This window comes from Lepeophtheirus salmonis, chromosome 9 (genome assembly GCF_016086655.4).
Source record: "Lepeophtheirus salmonis chromosome 9, UVic_Lsal_1.4, whole genome shotgun sequence".
Taxonomy (NCBI): Eukaryota; Metazoa; Arthropoda; class Copepoda; order Siphonostomatoida; family Caligidae; genus Lepeophtheirus; species Lepeophtheirus salmonis.
The window spans coordinates 14,035,475-14,052,485 of record NC_052139.2 but is presented as its reverse complement, the minus strand read 5'-3'; the positions used below and the strand labels follow the sequence as shown (position 1 = coordinate 14,052,485).

Here is a 17,011-nt window from a genome sequence, read left to right as displayed (position 1 = left end):
AGATGACTTTGGAATTTCATAATTTTAATCCAGGATTGTGACATCCAACCATAAAATAATACGAGGCGTTGTAGTCAAGCCATCCGAGAAGTTTAAAAGAGTAGTGCAGTGTAAACTAAAAAGCTTCTTCTTTCCTTCCTTCTTCTTCCCCTCTTTTTCTTATTATTATTTAATATGTGTATATGTAAAGTACTGTTTTAGCTTCTATCTTAATAGTATAAATAGCTGTAACTCTCATGTAGTTATTAAAAGTAGTTTCGAGTAAGAATGATGTTTATAATATACTTTTTATATATAACTCCTTCTAGTCTCATTCCACCACGCATTCTCTTTGTTTCTCTTGGTCGTCCTGGATTCCTGGTATGGAATAGTTTTTATCCTTCAACCTCGTCAAGACACAACAAGTAGAGAGATTAATATGAGTAAGAAATTGGAATTATACCCGTGTATAATTTGGCATAATATAATTTTGCTCCATTAGGGAGAATAGGGTGCCTGAGAAATTTGGAACCCACATTGGGCTCCAAAAGCAATTAAGGAAATGGGCATGCTCAAGTGGAACGGGAGGATAGGCATATGGAAAGGGAATGAAGGTTGATGATATTAGAGGTGATGAAATAGATTCCTGAGTAAAGACAGAGAAGATCTATTAAAATCCTTTTGACATAAATACTCCCCTCTAGGTTAGGGTCGCGAGCCGGGATCAGAGAAGTAACCACTTCTGTCCGAGTTGGGGGTGAGAGAGAGAGGGAGGTGTGGTCCTACAAGATAAGAGTCTAGGAGGACACTTATACCTGGGAACATTAAGAGTAGGAGTAAGAGGACTCTTATTTGAAACACTTGATAGAGTTTCATTGTCTCTGAGTCAGAGGATCCACAGTTCATCCTTATGTTTTGTTTCCCAATCCTCCTCGCTTTTAAAGTCGCCGAGGTTGGAATTTTAGGAGGGAGAGAGAGTAAGTTTGATAATTGATTAATTTACTACGATTTACACTTATTAAAAGTATATACTTCTAAATATATAGGTATGTAGTAAAAACGTGAGATTTTGTTGACTACTCTCATTGGTGGAAGGTTTTTCATAAGTGTCGTTACTTCGTTCCAGAATGCCGTGGAAGTCCTACAAAATTAATTATAGTGCTTACTTTTCTTAGTGTCTAGGTTTTGTTATTCAATACTTACATAAATTATATCTTTAATAAAAAATCCAAAAGAATTTTTTCGCTCATTATAATATTTTAGAACTAATAGCGGAAGACCTATTTGTTAGAAATTCTTGACGGTGAATGTGATAAAGAACATTATTGAGCCAAAAATGACTAAAATGTATGGCTTTTTTCTGAAGGCCATAAGACTATGAGAGATAAAATATGGGCATATTTGGAATTAGGGGATCAAACTGTGATAGTGTAACATTGTACAGCACAATTAGACCAGCGAAATTTTCATAAAATTTGAAAAACATTATTATTCCTTATGAAAAAATTCATCATTATAATCCACACCATTCAATTTTTGAATACTTTTTTATTCTTAAGTTTTTATTTTAATATATGTTCTTTTTATATCTTTTTTAATATTTCCATTTACTTCAGAAACTAATTGTTTTGTCATGCACTTGAAAATTTTACCAAAATATAAAACCATCACAATAATGTTCCTTATCACATTCAACGTCAAGAATTTCTAACAAGTATAGGTACTCTGCTATTAGTTTTTCTGAAGGCCACGAAGCTATGAGATAAAAAAATTAGGACATATTTGGAATCAGGGGATCAAACTCTATTAAATTGAGCATATACTGTTTTTGTACTATTTTTGCTGTTGGACTGTGTTATTATTAATACTGAATAAATTCCCTACAATCTACTCTTATTTACTATAATATACTAATCAATTCAGTAAAAACAATTGAATAACTCATACCGTATGTACGTATTGCATGCTTTCTCTTCTTTTAAGGTAAGTATTAATTGATATATCCTATTTGGCTGAATAAACCAATGATATTTTTAGGGGAAAATCCAAGAATAGACATTTAAGGAGTTGTCGTAAGACTCAACTAGACCGAATAAATAAGGACTGACACAGTAGGTTTGTAAATATATTATGTATTTTCTAAACTACAAAAAACCTGAATTCCTTCACAAAAAATGATATTCTTTTATTCTATTAAATCATATGAAACTCAAATAACAAAATAAATAATACAACTTTGAATAAATCCATCCTTGAATAAGTTATCCAAAAATATAAATCAGTTCATTAGAAAAATTGTATAGCCAATAGCCAATGTCAAATAATATGGTAACTGTAATGATTACAAACTTACCATACTTACTTAATAGTCGAATTGTGATGTCATAGATTATATTAACTTTTTTAACTTTTGGTTTTTGAAGCTCTGGTAGCATTTCCAGTATAAAAACAAAGAATGGCATGATAAGAGAGAAAATGAGCCAGTAATCAATCATTTTGTGGTAAGTCGTGGGAGGGAGAGAAGTGGATACACTTTGGTAGAGTGTGTAGATGACCAAAGTTGTCGTTATAGTAATATTGACAGTAATGTCAAATCTGTTCGGAGGGAAAAACAATGTGATGATTGCAACGATTTGTAGAGAGAAGGTTGGGATATACGTAGTCCATATGATACTATATAATATTCGTCTCATTTGAATATACACAACCCCTGTAGAATTCACCAATTTCAATTGCATATCATTGATGTCATACTGTAAATGATCAATATTATCATAAGTGATGGAATCCTCGTCTACAAGAAAGGCGACTGTGTCTTGTATATGAAAGGATAATCCTATTTCTACTGTGCATGTCTGAGTATCAAAGGGATAGTCATGAAAATCAAATGCGCAATATATTTGTATTTTTTTGGTGGTTTTCAATATGAGTGTGACGTCTGAGCCTTTAAATATTAATCTCTCCAGTAAGAAACTCATTGGGTTGTTTTGCCAAGTCGCATTTGTGTCTCTCAAGGCAGATATTTGTACATATCTATTGATTGGGAGTTTATTATTGCTTCCTAATAAATTCTCAAATATGACTGCAGGAATCCAAATTTTGTTTTTTTCTTCTTCAGTCAATGGAAACTCCTGTAGTTCTCTTAAATGATTGAATGATATCCGAGAGTCCTTCCATTTTAGAATAATATCAAAGCTTAAATCCAGTGAATTCTTGAATTCTTGGATTTTATTGATGGATTTTAGATGAAATTTTAGCAGAATATAAGTTTTGGACAAGTTTGAAGAGATAAATGGAGGATTTTCCTTTTGATGCTCTACAGCGTATATTAATGAACAATTCATTTCATCTTCTGAATTGTAGCAGTCGTTGTGGCTATTACATACCATAGCAGTATCAATGCATGTACCGTTATCGCAAGAAAATTCGTTTCTAGAACACTAAAAAAATAAATATGAGAAATTGTTCAAAAGAAGGAATATAATAACTTATAGCTCTTAGGGGGACCATAAGGGTAATGATTTTTATTACACTTTTATATTTTTGGATGAGTTAAATGTAGAGTTTCTATAAAAGTTGATTTTTAAGGTGATGTGAGAAAAAAATGTCACCCATAAAAGGATTTCAAATTTATGATATTAGCTAATAAATATAACTGAAACAGTAATGAGGGCGAGGGATCACTCGATAAATGTAGAGGACACTATTTTTGTAGGAAACTACCAAATTAAAAAATTAATCTTTGTCGAATCTAAAAAAATACACACTGAAATATTATAAATAATACTTGTAGTTTTAGCTAGTTCAGAATTTATTGCTGTTTACCAGAGTACATACATTGAATAAATTTAAGAATCTTCTTCTTGAATGGCTTGGTATCTCTCATACCCTTTGTGGTTCATCTATACAAATATTGCACATTGCACTTGTATTTTTCCATTTACTCAGGTGGGCCAAAAATGGCACATGATCTCTGTAGGCTTGAAATATAAGTTAATAGTTTTTGGTTCCCAACTAATAACAATTGAACGAGATAGACTACACAAAAATATATCATAAATCATCTATTTTTAAGCATACTGTACAAACATATTTGTCAGAGAATTTTGGAACAAACCATGCATAAAAATGATTAGCAATTCGAATGCATGCTCTTAGTCTTGACCCATGTTGGCAATGTTTGCACTTGGAGCGAGGCTTTTTGTTGAGCCATTACTGAGGTTATAAAGCTCTGTTATAAAGACTATTTGAGATTTTCTGAGTCTTAAATCAGAGTAAGCTCCTTTACAGTGTTGATATAAGAGCAGCTAATCATTGTGGTTCCTTTTGTTTGGGTTTATTCAATAATAGGGTTTTGGCAGCCAAACTGAAGAACATTTTGGACTGCTTTTTGTCCTCACGACTTTTTGAATAAATAGTTAAATTTTTTCCAGAGTCTTTCACACCCTCTGCTTGATTTAGAAGATTTTTTTCTGGTTCATCTGGCATTCCTTGGTCCTCAGTAGTAGTTTCTCTAACACTGCCTGTTTTCTTGCTCTTCTTTACAATTATTTCTATAAGTACCAGCATCAACACCGACATTAATAATTTCCTCGTTGCAACTACTTTCACTATCATAAACAATCGTAGTTGTTTTGTGTGATTAGACTGATCAGCACAGGGTTCACAATTTTAATCTTGGTATATCATCTTTTACACAGTTTTCTCACTTTTCTTGAGTTACAGGCGCGTTCTGAGGGTCCTGAAAGCGCACCTTTCCTACAGAAGCCACTTTTTGGTGTAAAGTCAATAGCTTGCAGATCTTCAAATGCTACTTGATCCACATCAAGGTGTAGGACTTTTCAGATTTTGTCAGTTCAACCTTACCTCTAACACGAAGGGAGGTAAATTGATATCCAAGGATCTTAGTAAGTATATCATCGCCAATATTTCCTGTGACCCCTCTGATGAAGCCGGTAAGCCTTTTCCTGGCATTTTTTTTCATCTCTCATTTTCTCCACCTCTCTCTACGAGGCTGGCAAGAGAGGTGTATTTTTCAAAATAACCTTTCGGACGTATTGTTCCAATACGTCATCACTGACATAGATCACCGCACTTTGCACGTTACTGGAGGAATGAAAATGGCTGAGGTCTAATGCTGGTTCAAAAGAGAAAGAATGTGTACTTATAGCACTTTTTAACTTAATAAAAATATGAAAATGAACTTTAAACCCCTCTAAAATGAACTAAGATCCAAGACATTTCGTTTGACTTGTTGATTGTTTATAGGTAGGAAGTCAACTCAAAAAATAGTTGTAGTAACAAGATATAAATTATTCTTACAAAAGATGGTTATAGTAATGAGTTTCTTGCGCTGTATAAATGCAATTGGTTTACGTTAAATGGTGTTAGAAAGATAAGATTTCGTAAAAAAAAAAGCACAGTTTTGTGATGGTTTGACTCTGGATTGTTTGAGTAACGCGTCAAAGATAGGCACCAGCAAAGGGAAAATATGCCATATAATACATTTTTTCTTCGATAAAGGCGAAAACGGAAGCCAGGCGGCTGAAAATGTGAATAGTGGACATGGTCTTGATACTGTATCAGCCAATTAAGCAGAATTTTGATTTCATCGATTCCATTCTGGTAATTTTGATGTAAAAGATGCACCACGCTCTGGGAGGCCAACTATCGAAAATGTGTATAAAATAATTGAAATCGTTGAGTCTAATAAGTTGAGTTATATAAGCACTCTTTTAATTAGCAAGGAGATTCACATAATGGAAAAAAAAATGCTAAAAAATCCATAACCTAGGTCTATCTTTTTTATATCAATGACCTTTTAGTGGTTTATGAATGATTTTTTTATGTTTTAATCAAATAAATGATATTTGTATCATTCTTAGATAAAAGATCATTGTTTGGCACATTAAAAAATCCATTTTGGTTGGGGAAAGTCCAAAATAAATTACCCTTATTTTGATTTCCAAAAAAAGAGAACACAATCATTTTTGATGGGGAGGAGGATTAATATGTTGAACTCAATTTTTACGTTAATTGTTTAATACAAAGTCATTAATTGGAAAGTCCGAGTGACATTTCAGGGCCTTGAAGCTTAATTTCAAGTCAAGTCCCAAGTTGTTTAGTCCAAATTCAAATCAAGTTTCTAGTCCATTTGGGTATATGACTTCGAGATGCCTTTCAAAACTCAGCCTTAATGTACTGAAAATATTAGCTATATATAGCTGTCAAAGTAATCTAAATAATATTTTGGAGTGAAACAAATATTGATGTTTGCTGTATTGAAAGATTTAAAGTAAAGTTATTTGGAGACAATTTATATTTTAATGCTAATGTATTGGAAAGGCCAGTCGTCATTAGAAAAATGGGGCATAAACTATATCTGAAGCAATTTACTAACTTGCAAATTTTCAAAAATTTCCAGTTCTAATATTAATTGTATTGGAATAATATATTTCTTAATAGTTGTATGGAAATTTTTCTAAAATCAAAGGGCAAAGTCAAGTCCAAGTCGTGTCTAAATCACTCAACACATTGGCAAGTCAAATCACAAATGAACATATTAAAAACTGAAGTCCAATTTCTATTAAGACCTATTAAAAATACTCCATTTTTATTGAAATGAGTATTACTGTAATTTTTTATGAAGAACAAAAAAATAGTTTTGTGTTTTTTTCCAATTTTTTTAAACGATTTTTTTAAATATGATAAGTTTCATATTTTACTAACTTCCTTTTTTTTATGTAATACATATATTACAAGCTGTAAAAAAGAAATCTAGTGCTTCAGATTTTGGATTTTTCCGGTATAAATGTGCAATGCTTTGTTGTGGTAAAATATACATATAAATGTTTCAATTTGTAGCCAAAACACCACCATGGAGTCAACAAAAAATATTTCAAGCCTATTACAATTTCAGAGGAAGAAATAATGTGCACTGTTGTGAGGATATTACGGAGCTTATGGAGTTGTGGTTCTCCCCTGGATCAAAGAGGTCGCCAGAGACCGTCCATGAGTCTTGCAAACAGGACTCTGCCCCCTGCCATACCGCCAAAACGACTCAGGATTAGCTCTTGGAGGACTATATCAGGCTCTAGTTTCCAGAACTTTTGCGCGGTTTGGGACCTAAATCAATGATACATTTGAGTATTTGGGAGTGTGCGTTTGCCGTTGAAAATAAATATTATGCAAAAATGATTTTGCATAATATTTTATACATTTAAACTAATTGCAATTTATTTCCTGAGTTTTTATTGAAGCGATTAACGAAAATCAGTTAACTGTTTCAATTTATAATAGACAAAGAACTATTTTTGAAATTCATTATGATTTTTTGAAATTCCCAAAAAATTGAACACAAATAACTCCATCGATAATTATGCTAAATACCTAAAATTGATGCCATGAGATTAAATGTCGAGCAAGAATTTTAAATTAGTTTGGTTATTTCAAATCGTCTATTAGACCTATATATATTCCAGACAAACATAAATTTGTAATAACTTTGTAAAATCTTCAAATTACTTAATCTGCAAAAATTGAATTTTTTATCTTTTTTTATTAAATAATTAACCTGCTAAAAAAATGAAAAATCATCCTGTACTAAAATTCAGTATACTTAGGATATGGACATTGGACAATGCGGGGCGTCGCCTATCTGATATGATTTTCAATGCCTTGTTAAATAAAATTTTGAATATTTATTACCATAATGAAACACAAATAAAACTTTTTGTGGTTTATAAAACTAGTTTAATTGTTTTTTTGGAAAAAGGATACTCTGTTGTTGCATATTTTCCCTGCACTAAAGAACTTAAAATAAAAGTTTTATTATGGAGTAATTCATTTTTACCGCCAAAAAAATTCTACATGAGTCCGTTGATGTTCACAAGAGTCTGAAGTTAGTAATACCCTAAGTTCTGTTCTCAATTTTTTTCGCGCTCTACAAAAATCAGTTCCCTATTTATGGGTAGAGATGATAACTTTGTAAGGAAAAAAAGAACGCGAGAAGACTATGGGAATCCTGAATTGGTCCGCTTCTTAATATCATAAATTATAACGGAGGTTATGTTTTTGCTCCTTTTTGTTAGTAACCAGGATTTCAGCAAAAATTTCGGGTCGATTTTGATCAAACTGGGTACGAAGATTATATGTAATCACAGTAAGAGGCCATTAAATTTTGAAAAGTCAAGTTCAGTGTAACAGAAAAAATAAAAATGCAATTAGACCATGAAATTGGAACAAATTGAGATACACCATTCAATGTGATTTTGGGGGAGGTTTTGCGCTCCACCAAGTGATCATTTTAGCTATATTTAAATTCAGACTTTTTTTTTTTTTTGTATGCATTTTTAAATCAATTTACACCAAAGATAGACGAGAATTCTTCCTCATAAAGGAGATACTAACAACACAGCCACAGTTTATTAAAAAAATGGGGGGGGGGGTGAAAGAGCACACGCAACACCCGCTTTTCCTTTTCTTATTTTTGAAGGTAATGTTTAATTACAAACTTTTCAACTCTATTATAGGTAGTTTGTAAAGAGTTCATCGAAAATGTAGATATAATATCTTATTTGTTATTATCCCACCTGAGATGAATATTTTTAGGACCTAAATTAATACAAGATTTGTACATATCTTATCGTAAAAAAAACATTGCTCATCGCTGAGATTCAATTTATCCGTTGGCTATATTACATCTTATTTAGATTTTTGAAGGATCGAAGGATTTGGATTTTATTTTGTATTTATGATATTTTGCTTACTAAAACAATTATATACATGTCATTTATGTATACAAGCAAATGACATAAATTTGAAATCCTTTTATGCGTGACGTTTTTTCCTAAAATTACTTTATAAATCCGAGTTTATTCAAACTTATCCATAAATTACTCAGAAATATATATAAAATTGTAAAAAAAAGTAATTAGCTTAATGTATTTGCTATCTAGGAGAAACAAAATCATTGTTATAAACTTTCTTACTCTTGTTAATTTTAACTGTATTCCTTCATGCCAAACATGGTTTCCAGATTTCTTGATAAAGAACCAAGTATTTTTCCCCCATGGATAATTAATAGATTGATTATTGAATGCAATAGGTTTGTTTTTTTCGAATAGGGAGGCTATGACCCACATAGAATTCCTTGTTTCCTTTATAATAGTATGTTCGTATCCATAAAAAACCATTTTTTGGCCAAACATTTTAAGAAAGTATAAATTATCCATTTTCTCCGAGAAGTCGGTAGGAATGCCTCGCAAAATGAATTGAGTCCTTGACAAAGTACAGCAGTAGGATGACAGCTGAGAATAGCAATATTCATCTTTAAATGTATCCTTGACAGTATTATATACAACACAATTTTGTAGATCCCTTCCATTAGGCTCCCCTTTATCCCATTTAAAATCATGAAAAATTGAAAAGGCTTTTTTTTTATGCTGATACCATTTATATTCTGATTCATTATTATGATAAAACACCATTTTACCATCGATATGTCTACAATTTTCAAGGGCCAGTTGAAAATTGGTTGGCATTAATTTAAGAACTGTTGCGGGAGGAATTTCTTCTATTTCATACTAAAACGAAAAAGAACGTTAATGAAGTTAGGAGGAGTGAGGCTAGTATGGCACGAGGCAAGTTGGTTTTCTTCAATTTCTGCCATAGATGAAAATAATACTATAGTGGAAAGGGCCTACCTAAATAGATGTTTTCATTTATTTTCTAAAGCAGATCTCATTATTCTTTTATTCTTAACTAGAAAACATTATTTACATACGCATAATCTATAAAGTGTAGACCCGAATGTGTTTGGTCTTTAATGATTCAGAGTAACTTTGAGGAATTATAAATGTAGGCCCTTGTTAGACTCGGGGTAGAATTGAGGGTCGACGTCCCAGTAATTCCTTACTGTATCACTGCTAGGTAGAGAGGGGGCTTATTGTTTATAAGTCATAAGTTTATTGTCGTAACTGCTCTCCTTTAAAAAATTCTACACATTTTCAGGGTGACCACGTTCATTTTCGATTTTTTTTAACATACCAATGGATAGTTATTATTTCCATCTATCGTGTCTACTAATATCCATATATGATCACTACTGCACCAACTTACCCCCCTCCCCAGCGAAGGGCAAGTTTGCTTTAAAAAATACCAACATTAGAAAATGTAATATTACAGCTAAAATAAAAATTGATGTCAAAAGTGACATATTGTTCTGAATTTAGCAACAAAAAACTCAGATCAGAATATATGTATCTTCTACAAGCTGAGTAATTACAAAAAAGTCTAAAGTCCATGCCAATATCTAGCCACACATATATAAATTAGACTAAAATAAAAGCTCTTACTTTTTGAATAATATTCCAAGATACATACTTTCCCAGGTAATGAAAGTAGTCTGAGCCATTCAAATTGAATAAACATGAATTATTGTAATGTTCATCATCCATAATTGAGTACAAGTTTTTAGTATAAGGAAGATTTATTTCAAGTGAAAAAGACATAATTCTGGTAATATAACCTTGAAAAGGATATAGTTTTGATACTGTTTTTGGCTTACGGATAAATCCCCCTAAATAAAAATTAGAAAAAATTTTTGGAGTGATTCTAAGAGTGAATGTTTCGTGTATATCCAGAATCATATTTTCATCCCACAGTATTCGAATACGACTTCCTATGTATTATATGTTATGCGAGGTTTCACTTAATTCTCTAAATATTAGTATTAATGTTTTACCCATATCTGAATCCTTCTTTAAAATACACAATGTGATCCATGTATCAGGAATAATATCAAAGCCCAATGGAAAAAGGTATTCAAAATAACTTCCAAAATTCAGAATCCCATATTTTTTTGTTTGTAATGAATCAATCCAAATGTTCAGATTTGAACTTGTGAATATAGGTTGAGGAGTCATAGAAAATAACTTGAAGGTGATAATAAAAGTAAACTCTTCCAAGAGTTGAGGGTCATTGTTTCGATGTTGACGTTTGATGATTACAATGTTGTCGTCATTTTTGCTCGTTGGGAAAATGGATTTAAATACCAGGCCATGATAAAAGTTAGAACTATGTTTCATTTCCTATAAATTGATGTGGAATGATATATGAGTAGTAGACTGAAATAAAGCATAATATATGTAGACATAAATAATTTTACCATTTGGGTGTTTTTTGGGGTTGAAACTAGAAGAGCGAATATGATGAATATACAAGTATTGATATTTATAGTCTGCCACATAGCTCTTGACAGTCCTTACAAATCGACTTTTATTGTTGGATGTCTCTGATATACTGATTACTAAGTCTGTTACAAAATATTAAGCACAGAATACTTGATTATTTTTTTCAGCTTTTCAATTATTCTAATATGGTTCAAATGAATAATAAATTATACCTTGTATTTTTCACAATACAAAATTATTTTTTATTCCAAGTGCTTTACGTTGGAATATGAGTACACATAATTTAATAAATAATTGAAATAATTAAATTGGAAGAGGGGGACCTAATTTTTAATTATGTACCTACTTTTTTTAAATATTAAGTGTTGCGACAGAGAAAATAAATCCCCCACTGGCAAAAATGAGAGACAATATCTTCTATCTATAGTATTAAATAAGCCTATACTATGGGCTGCTGAATAAGCTATTCAACCAATCAAGGAATTTTTGTCTTGAGCAAAAAAAAAAAATTATCTCTTTGTAAAAAAAAAAAATTGGTAAGAAAGGAGAAATAGATTATTTTTTTATCAAATTTTCAAAAAAAACAACAAAAAAAACCCAAAATATAGATATGATTAGTGAAACAAATTTTACAAAATTGGCTTAATATTTAAGCCAACTTTGCTAATTTTTTTGAAACGCATTTTAATTGCTGAACAGATCCAGTGTTCTACATTATTAGAGATATTTGATACTTTAGTATAGTTAAGAAACTTGCAATTTCAAATTATATATTTGAGTACCACTATATATTTTCCTAAATATTTAATGACTAGAATGTCTTTGTTGGAACTTTCATCAAGTACAAGGGGTCCCCAGTTATCACCATTTTGGGGAACAAGAAAAATCCACAATACATGAAGACTTTTTTAGTACTTAACCCTATAAAATGGGAGAAATTATTTTTCAAAGTCCACTTTTACCTATTTTTCTTTATTTTTTAATGTATAATCAAGACAATAAAAAAGATTTTATTCATAATAAATTATTTAAAATAATTTATGCCAGACAAGAAATTTGTAAAAAAATTGTAAAATTTAAACTCAATCGTGTATTTACTTGATTTGTAATCCGGTCATTTCAATACTGTAAAATTTAAATAATAGGAACTCAACCAATATTTATTCAGCAACCTTTTTAATTGCAAGTTTGTTTAATTAATAAGTAATAACCAAAAAATTTAAGTCTAGGTATCAAATCAAGTACTTACAGGAGACTCCCCCAACGCGTTAGATAACGCGATATAAAGGGAATAAAGCTCACTATACGGGAGTTAGAATAATTCCATTAACCCTGTTATGCTAAATCCGCAATGTTTGAAACCATGTTATGCGGAGACCCCCTATATAGGCTCAAAATAAAGTAGCTGATGTCAATGTCTATATGGTATCAATATTTTCGGCAATTCGAGGTATTTAATCAAGCTACTTCTCTCTTTATGAATTTCAACCTGAATATTAGAGACAAAATATATGCGGGAAACTTTTACGCTGTCCCAAAAGTGACTCATCTTCTAAGAGTAACTTCATACAATGAGGAGACTCTTAAAAATATAACCGTAAAGAGAGTTCATTTCTCCAAAAGAAAAGGAGAAGGAGCATCTTCTTCGATAGGCCTCACGGTCCACTGAATAGTGAAGGATTGCCTCTGATGAGCGTCTCAAAAATATGTAAGGTTCTAAGATTTCATTGGATGAGAAACATGTGGAATAGCAAGAAACCGCGGTATTTTATTTTCAATAACTTCTTGAAAGGAAACAATTTTTTCTTATGGGTAACCCTTATGCTAGTTTTAAAAATGCACAAACTGAACAAACCACTGTCTATAAGCTAACTTACTTGTTTTGTTGTCACGTTGCCACATCAAAAGAATGTAGTGAATGTCTCCATTTGCTCTCTTATATGAGTTCTGTGATTGTGAGTGATGGGGATTTCCAAGCACAAGTTCACTTGCACAACCCGTAGTCCTATGGTTATAATAGACTATTAGAAGGGATTCTTAATGCAAGCGGGGGTGGTGGCTAATGACCCACCTTTTCGACCAGTGGTTCACTTGCACAACCCATGGGCTGGGGTGTATAATAGGATGTTATGTGGGTAATGATCCAACTTTTGGATACTCAGCATAGTGCTGGCGATAGATTTTTATCCCCTTGTGGACAAACGATTCCCTAGCATAACTTGTAGGCCGGCGTGTATTATAATATATTCGAAAACGGGCCTTGATACTCAGGATAGTAGTGGCGATAGGTTTTGATCCATCTTAGGAAACAGCTGTTCATCTGCACAACCTGTTGGCCTAGGTATATTTTTAAAATAAAATTGAGTCTCTTGTGATAATTTATTATCATACTATAATTTGATTGGCTGAATACAATATAAATTTCATTAGTGCATTAAGGCTAGCCTCGACATCCAAGAAGACCCTTACCTTTCGAATTTTTCATGGGCATCATACGCTAAGCAATAGTTCAAATCAGTAACTGAAGTAATGAATATTACTACGTATTTAGGATTTTTTTTTTAAAATCTTGAATAATGACTTATGAAATCATCATGGGCTTATTGAAAAAACAACTTGCATCCCGTACAGTTACCGTAGAGACTGGACTACCGTCATCCATAGTTAAATATCATTGAACAAGGATCAAACACCTTAGCAGCAGAGAGTGTAATGTCAAGCTTATAGTCGATGATGTCTACTCTACAGAAAGATTCGAGTTTGTTAGAGGTAAGTTCTTGGGCTGCAAGAATAACCAAACAACTAAAATGGTCCTTACATATATAACCAAATCCGTTGGAAGAAACTACATGGAGGTGGTAGCACTTATACAGCAAAATACTCTGATGATGAAAACTCTCTATCAAATTGGATTTATCGTTGTTTTAAAAATATTTATAACTGCTTCCAAAGGCAAGAATACTTCAGCATTCCTCTGAACCGTCTAGTAGTTAAATCATCCTTACACCCTCACTTTACTCATATCAAAGAAATCCACCATAAAGAGTCAAGAAAGAGCTCAGAAACTACAATAGAAGCAATAATCGATAATGTGTGTGACCAAGGTCACAAATGGACAAGCATTCTTGACAAAATTTCACAAATGCTCTTCAACGTGATGGGGAAAAATTTGGTTTCTCAATTCAATGACAACATCCAAAGGCAGAAAAAGAACATCTGAAAACAAGCTTAAATCTGGGAAAGGTTGCCAAACTTCAACCTGATAATGTTTAAGTTATAAACATTAATTTTTCTGGTGTGTGCATCTATTTTTGAAATAATTAAAGTAAATTATATTGGTGATATATTGCAGCTTATTCAGTGTTGAATTTTTATTAATTGTCCTATTATGAATAAAAATTTACGGATTTTAACTCATACAATCTGTATTGAAACCCCGTATTAATATATTTTTATTAAAAAAATATATATATTCGTGAACTTCTAGTAGGCCATCCCTTGGAGCGCGCGTTTTCTCTTGTCCAGATTCTTGAGATGTCCTTGATTAAACCAAGTTGCGCATCGAAAACTGTTTTATGCGTTAGCCTGAGGGAAAATAGTATGGTCAAGATTGTTCATAATATTTTTGCAAGATGTCGCTTTTCCATGACGTCACTCATTTATTCATTGTACGCTTGGATACTAAATATATATCGAAAATAAATATAATAAAGAAGGATGAAACACGCCTCACACTCTAAAATTGCTATGTGGAAAGAAGAAATTAGTTTGTTTTTGATTTTTCCTATTTTTAATAACCACCATGGAGAAGAAGTGTTTTCAATTGTACATACATACATATGTGATTTTATAATTGTTATTATTTATTATAATAATAAATGTATAATTTAATGGTCAATTATTACCAGAAGTGGGAACTTGGACTCCAGACTTGCAACTCGAGTTTGACTTGATTCCATATTTAGAAGACAATCTCACAATCAAAGACTTGACTTGGACTATCATATACATCATATTGTGGAGTCAAGAAAAGCCTTAACACTATGGACCCTATATTACTCGTTCAGTTATGACTTGAAATGAAACATATACGAATATTTTATCTTCTCTCTGAGTCCATGGTCTATTTTCCTTACTTGAGCCAACGTCCTTACGTATCTTTTTTCTCCAATGTTAACACATACTCTTCTACCCTCCCGTTGTACAATATATCAAGACTTTTTTAAATCATCAACATGGGCATTGTCTCCACATTTGATTTTTCCTTGTTGCAAAATTACATGGTGTATGTTATAATGATTTTCGGTGTAAAATCGATAGTATTCTTCTAATTTCAGAATATTCTCATCATTTGGCTCCTTCATACGCTGTAGAACTAATGTTCGCACCTCCCTATTATATAGTAACTTTGCTGGGGTTTGTCCATTTTGCAAGGGTGCCGCCCTATATGCAAATAATGCTCAGTCAATTTCTCCATTTTTCTTAAAGTAAGTTTTTTACCGTTTGCACACCCCTTTCTGCTAGTCCATTATGGTGTGGTTGTTTTGGAGTTGAGAAATGTTAGTCAAATCCCTACTCTTTAGCAAATCTGGAGAATTCTTGACTAGAGTAACCTGGACCGTTGTCAGAAACAAGTAACTCGGGTACTCCATGTCTTGCAAATATCACTTTTAATTTCTTAATCTTTGATTCGATAACTCCGTAACTTCAATAAATCTACTATAGTAGTCTACTAATATAACATAGTATTTTTGATCTTGCGTAAATAGACCGGTTGCAACCATCTTCCAAGGTCTCAAAGGTCACTTGCTCCTAATTAGAGGTATTTTATTCGTCATTCCATATTCTGAGCATTTTGAACATGAGTCCATAATTTGTTCAATTTGACTTCTAATCCCAGGTCAAAATACAGTAGGATTTGCCCTCATTTTCGTTTTAACCATTCCTAAATGTCTGTCGTGTAATTTAACGGGCATTTCACGTCTTAATTCTACAAGGATTATTATTCTTTCTTTATACATGACGAGGCCTTCCCAGATATATATATCTTCCCTGAAACATTAGTATGGGCGCAATATATTTTCTACATCCTTTATATACTTATGTCAACCCTTGTAAACGTAATTTATAACTTCAGCAAGTATATGATCCTTCCTAGTTCAATCTTCAATCTGTCTTAATCTTTTATCTGAAGCAGATACATCACTAATAATCATTTCGGTTATTCTACAAATCTCTCCTCCTAGGCCAAATTTTTCATTTATTTGTATCTCCATTTTTTTCTCAGATATGCTCCAGCTTAGGAAATCTGCTGTGTGTTGGATGTTTCCTGGAATTTACTTGATCGAAAAGTCAGACCTTCGGAGATTGAGCTTAAATTGCTGTATTCTCAATGGCAAGTCTAGCAAATAATGTTTTCCCAATAATTTTTTCAATGGTTTATGGTCAGTTTCTATCTCAAATCTCTTCCCCAGTACATACTCAGCGAAGTAATTACAAACCCAAACAACTGACATAGCCTCTTTTTCGATGGGAACATAGTTTCTTTCAGCTCTAGTTAACGCTCTACTTGCGTATGCAATAGGTCTCCATGTTCCTCCTTCCCATTGAGTTAAAACCACTCCTAACCCTTGTGATGAAACATCTGCATTGATCTTGTGTGACTTCCCTTCATGATATCTCGCAAGGTTTTTTGTATTAGAAATTTCCTTTTGAATTTCATCGAAACATTTTTGTTGTTATTTCCCCCCACTTAAAATGACAGTTTTCCCGAAGTAATCCCCTTAACGAATCCGTTTTTGATGTTATATGTGGAATGATTTTATGAATACACCTTTACT

General features: G+C 32.1%; 1 protein-coding gene across 1 annotated transcript; it reads right to left on the bottom strand.

Moving 5' to 3' along the window:
• Positions 1–2,095: 2,095 nt before the first annotated feature.
• LOC121124404 (uncharacterized) lies at positions 2,096–11,282 on the bottom strand. Its single transcript, XM_071891243.1, has 5 exons — positions 11,147–11,282; positions 10,724–11,069; positions 10,335–10,660; positions 8,970–9,563; positions 2,096–3,419 (listed from the first exon to the last, which is right to left on the bottom strand). The coding sequence occupies exons 1-5, from the start codon at positions 11,225–11,227 to the stop codon at positions 2,241–2,243; spliced, it is 2,526 nt and encodes an 841-aa protein (XP_071747344.1). The 5' UTR covers positions 11,228–11,282; the 3' UTR covers positions 2,096–2,240.
• Between the last annotated feature and the right edge of the window lie 5,729 nt (positions 11,283–17,011).